Below are 5,000 nucleotides of genomic sequence, written 5' to 3'. Positions count from 1 at the left end.
TAGGTCCAGGTAAGGCCCAGCTTGGGCAGACAGGGGTGGGGAAGCAGCTTGTGCTCAGGAAGGGATTGTCTCACCCGGCAGCACGGATATGTGATTTATTTATTTTTTTTTTTGTAGCGCCCATAATCCAGGGCTGCTCTGCCATGTCATGGGATTAGTGCACGTCCCAGGTGCTGCTGCCATCGTATGATGGCAGTCCTTTACAGCAGGAGCTCATGGTCAGGCCGCAGTGGTATTGCCATGGCTAAATCAGCTTCCAGAGCACCAGAACTGCTCTGCTGAGCAGAACTGCTGGTGCCTGGCACGTGGCGCTGCAGGTGTGCCTGGTGCACGCAGGATGGTACCTACTCGAGGTTTCAGATGGCGCAAAGTTTTTCTTGGTGTCCCGGGCATGGCGCAAAGCCTCATCCCACCCAGACACGTTCACAGCCCCAGCAGCTTGCTAGCTCACGGTGTTTTCCCTCTCCTTTGTGGCAGGAGACCCTCTAGCTGGCTGTCCCCCAGCGCGCACATCCTTGCCGTGATGGTGAAGGGGCTGGCGGCCGAGAAGATCCATGCCCAAGAGCAGCCGGAGAGGAACACACCCAACTTGCCCCAGCCCCACAGGTGATGCAGGGCACTTGCTGTGATGGTTGGGGTTGGAAAGCTGGTGGTGGACTTTTTTGGGGGGGGAGAAGCAGCGGTTGCTGCCAGGCATGGCTTAGAGCTCCCACACTCTTTTCTGGTGAAAGGCTTATTTGACCTCTCACTGTTGCTAACTTGCACCTTGACTGCCCGCCCTGGGGATTGCCCTCCTCTTCTGCTGAGCTGCAGGCGACTGTGTGTACCTGCCTACATGCGACCAGTTGCTTTTCTCAGACATTTTGGTGGGGGAGTTTTGAGCGTTTTCTTCGTGTGCTTTCTGGGTTCGTAGTACCCTGGTTGGAGCAAGTATGTGGCAGGTCCTCACCCAGCTGCGGTGGTACTTCTGTGCTCCCAGAGCCTGTCCAAGTGAGCACAGAAGGGCGCCTGGCCCTCCCGCACTGCATTTGGCCATCTCCCTGCTCCCCAGCACTGACCTAGAGCTTTCCTCCTCCGCAGTGCAAATGCTGCTCACATTCTGACGCTGCTCCAAGGGGCTGCTTGGCAGGATGCTTTTGTGATGGGGATTGTTGATCAACTACTGGTGGTCACTGGCTCCACAGCTGAGCATCAAAGCCCCTCCCAGTCTTACGCGAGCCTTTCTGAGCCATCTGTGGGGTTGCTGGGGAGGCGAACCCCTGATGGCATTTGTTGTGTAGGGAAGTTCGGGCGCTGTGTGACCACACAGGTGCTGCCGATGGGCACCTGAGCTTCCAGAAAGGAGACATCCTGCAGCTGCTCGCCACTGTGGATGAAGACTGGATCTGCTGCTGCCATGGAAACAGCACTGGCCTCGTTCCTGTGGGCTACACATCCCTGATCTTGTGAGGAGGAAGAGGAGGAGCCCTGAGGAAGCAGCTGAGTTTGCAGAAGCAGGTGCCACCTCTGGGAAGGACTGTCTCCCTGCCACATCTTCACCACCGTCAGGCCTGGCAGTTCTGCAGGGGGCCCCTGCTCTGGTGCCAGCCCCTGCTGCTTGCTAGCACGATGCTACCTTCTGCCAGAGCTGCGTCCTGCGAGCCGTCGCTGCGCGTGTTGCCACGGAGTTGCTGCCAATTCACCGCAGGCCCCCCGTGGGACCTGCTCTCGCTCATGTCGTCTTAGCTGCTGCCCGTGCCTGTGTGAAGGGAGGGAAAGGCCCTGTCCCCGTGCATTACTCACAGTCCTGTATGCTGTCTCTGTGCTGTCATGTCCTGTCACTGCCACGTCCACCACCTGCCTTGCTTTGCCCCATGGCTGGGGCGTGCAGCCCGGGCCAGCCCCAGCCACCCGTGTGCTGTTCCAACACTGTAAATAGTTGTAACCATGGGAAGAAGCGTATTCCGGGGAAAGAGCTGGAAATAAAGGTTGTGACTTACGTGTCTTCGGCTGTGACTGGATCATTGCAGCTCTGGGGCTGGAAATGGCTGCATTGCCCCTCCCTGCACACATGGCTGGGGCTGGAGCTGGGTGGTAGGTGCCTGCAGGGGAAAGCCACGTGTGCAGGGACGGTGCTGGTGCCCAGCTCGCTGCTCCCTTCCCATCCAGGTTCCTCCCGTGCTGGGGACAGGCTGGCATTTACAGGGAGGTGTGTAGAGAACAGGACCAGGCTCCTGTGAGGTGCCTAACGGTGCCAGGACACCAGGCAATAGCACAAAGTGAAGCACAGGAGAGGCCACGGTTGCAGTTTCAGTGGCACATGAGACCGTATTTCAGGAGCTAGGCTGTGTCCTGCTTTGAGGATAAAGTGGATTTTTTTCCTTCTTAATTCTGTTCTCATTTTCATTTCGCTCTCCGTAAGTTTTATTCTCAGAAAAGGGATGTTACAGCTTAATTGGAATGTTATTTGGATTGCCTTAAGTAGGTTTGATTGAATTCCACAACTGCCTCTGGATTTTGAAATGGGGTCAAGCCAGCAGGATGGTAATCCGGGTACTTTGTCAATTACTATTATTTTTAAAGCACTACAATCCTTGGCATGGTGTCTCTGTTTAAAAGAAAAAGACATTGCAAAGTGTACAGGTCAAGCATGGTGTTTTAATGACACCACAGAGTCAGGCTAGGAAATGGAAAAAAAAATATCAAGTTACATTAAAAGGGCTCATCAATATACTATTTCATTCCTGGGTAACTAATGCAGATAGTTGCCAAATTTATTCCCAGAAAGAACTTTTGAACCAGAGGAAATTTAAACCCTAAATGATGATCCTCACAACTCTTCGATCTCATTAGTGCCAACCTTGGTAGAGGCAATCGGAGAAAGTGCAAGGTTGAAGATGCCTCAGAAAGGATAGCGTGCAGGACACAATGTTCTCAATTTCTGTCTCTCCCTGTTGCTGCATTCTGTGTGTTCCTCATGATCACGCCGACGGCTCCCAATAACTCAAAATTAATTACCTCTCAGTCTTTCTAGCTTGCTTGACTTTTCGGTAATGGCAGGGGGGATATTGCTTACAGTGCAAATCATCTGTCTGACGTGACTCGGATCTGATGCTAGTGGCAACTGAGATGCATTAACAAACCTTGGAGCTGATGGAATTGACTCTGCTGTCTCTACGGGCATGGGGGGCACTGCCTCTAGGCACCAGGGGTCTATATTCTGGAAATACGCACTAAATTCATAGACTGAATTATTCATGTACTAACCTGCCGTTGTACACGGTTACACATCCTCTGACTACCAAACTGCATGCCTGTGCTGATGCTCCTGTCTCTGCAAACATGCTGCCACCATCCTTCCTGCCAAGGGCTGAACAGAACCATCAGCATCAAGCTACAACCTCGCAAAATGTCATCAGCAATCAGGAAACTGGGTATCTGAAAGAAAGGGGGCAACAACTCACATAAAAGAGGCTGCAAGAGAGGCAGGACATGACAGGAGGGGCCGAGTCAAAGAGGCAATAAAAAAAAATAAACCAAAGACATGTCAAAAAACACCCCACAAGTCATCGATAGGAAAAGATTTTCCATTTAATACTAGACTCTCTCAGGATTGAGATGCAGGCTTTTTATGCAATTACATCCAATGTTAAAATTGGTAATACATAATTTACAAAGATTAACATCAAAACAATGATCTATTTAGATATGCTTTGTAAAAAGGAAATATATTAGCAGCATTTATTTTCAGCAATCACACAGCCTACACCCATGCAGACTAAGAGTTCATATCTATTTGCAATAATGTAGTGCTTCCTGGTCTTAAAACAGCGATCCTGGTGACACACTGGTCTTCTCGTTATTATAAAATAACCGAAAAATAAAAAAAGTCATTAATTTCTACACCAGTAAGAAAAACAATTCTTTGCACTTACCTAACATTTGATTGTCTAAAAAACATTTTGTTTAGTCTTTCAACAAAAGAAAGATAAAATGACAGAGCTAGTGTCTCGCTTCTGTACGCACTTTATTTTTTAAAAACTTTTTAGTGTTTAACACCATTTGAGACAATGATTTCTGTTTTAAACTAAATGAGACAACTCAAGATTTTGGACATGCGATATTCCTACTACACGCACGAGTATTTTATACTCAGGGTTCCTGGTACTGTACAGTGCTTCTCTACAGTAAGAAAATATTCCAAACTATTTTCTTATTTCTTTTTTTTTTTAATAAAATATTTTTTCTCAAAGGGTTTTTTCCTTTCTTTTTTTTTTTCTTTTTAAATCAACACATAAAAGTTAATGGAATGAGTCATGTTCCACTAAGAGTAAAATAATTATAATAATAACAAGAATGTACATTAGGACAAGCTTGGTCCATTAAAAAGGAACATGTAACTACTGTATTGCTTTACATCCACGCAGCAGATATATACAACTTGGCACATTAAAAACTGGTTTTCTTATAAGAACATCTAAAACAGGACTGTATATGCATATGTACGTCTGAAAGACAAAAAAGCAAAGCCATTTTAAAGGGTCAGTGTATGCCTATCACCCCCTCCCTCTGCCACAACCTGGGCCGGACCCAGAGGCAGGTGACAGCTTTGTGGCTCCTCACACCAGGGAAGGTTATCGGTATAACGCGAGGGGTCCTGCTACAGCACTAGCTCGTGGTACACCACGTAAATCAAAATTTCATGCAGTAAGATTCAGTGCCTTGGCTCTTACTTTTGGGAATAATCATCTTCGTCAGGGCAGAGAGAGAGGGTGGTGCGAGATACACTGTCTCTTAATTTAAGAGACGGACATTTTAAGCTGTACAACCAGAACACAAGAATAGTGTTAGCAGTTGATATATTCTACAGTTCACAACAAATACTCGCTCTGAATACTGCTTGACGGTTCATGTAGTGAAGGTTTCCTTTTTTTTTTTCCTTTTTCTTTTTCTTTTAACAGGTTTTAATTTGCACAACACACTAGACACACAAGAACCACAGCTTATCAAAAAAACCAACA

The 5,000-nt window shown here is 47.6% G+C and overlaps 1 protein-coding gene across 1 annotated transcript; it reads left to right on the top strand.

Annotated features, from left to right (window-relative positions):
* Window positions 1-376: 376 nt before the first annotated feature.
* On the top strand, window positions 377-1,983 carry LOC126913697 (AP-4 complex accessory subunit RUSC1-like). The gene is made up of 2 exons (XM_050716746.1): window positions 377-606; window positions 1,281-1,983. The coding sequence occupies exons 1-2, from the start codon at window positions 392-394 to the stop codon at window positions 1,447-1,449; spliced, it is 384 nt and encodes a 127-aa protein (XP_050572703.1). The 5' UTR covers window positions 377-391; the 3' UTR covers window positions 1,450-1,983.
* The last annotated feature ends 3,017 nt before the right edge of the window (window positions 1,984-5,000 follow it).

The sequence above is a fragment of the Cygnus atratus genome, unplaced genomic scaffold (assembly GCF_013377495.2).
Source record: "Cygnus atratus isolate AKBS03 ecotype Queensland, Australia unplaced genomic scaffold, CAtr_DNAZoo_HiC_assembly HiC_scaffold_318, whole genome shotgun sequence".
NCBI classification, from domain to species: Eukaryota; Metazoa; Chordata; class Aves; order Anseriformes; family Anatidae; genus Cygnus; species Cygnus atratus.
Note: the sequence above shows the minus strand (reverse complement) of the source record. Positions and strands in the feature narration are given on the sequence as shown.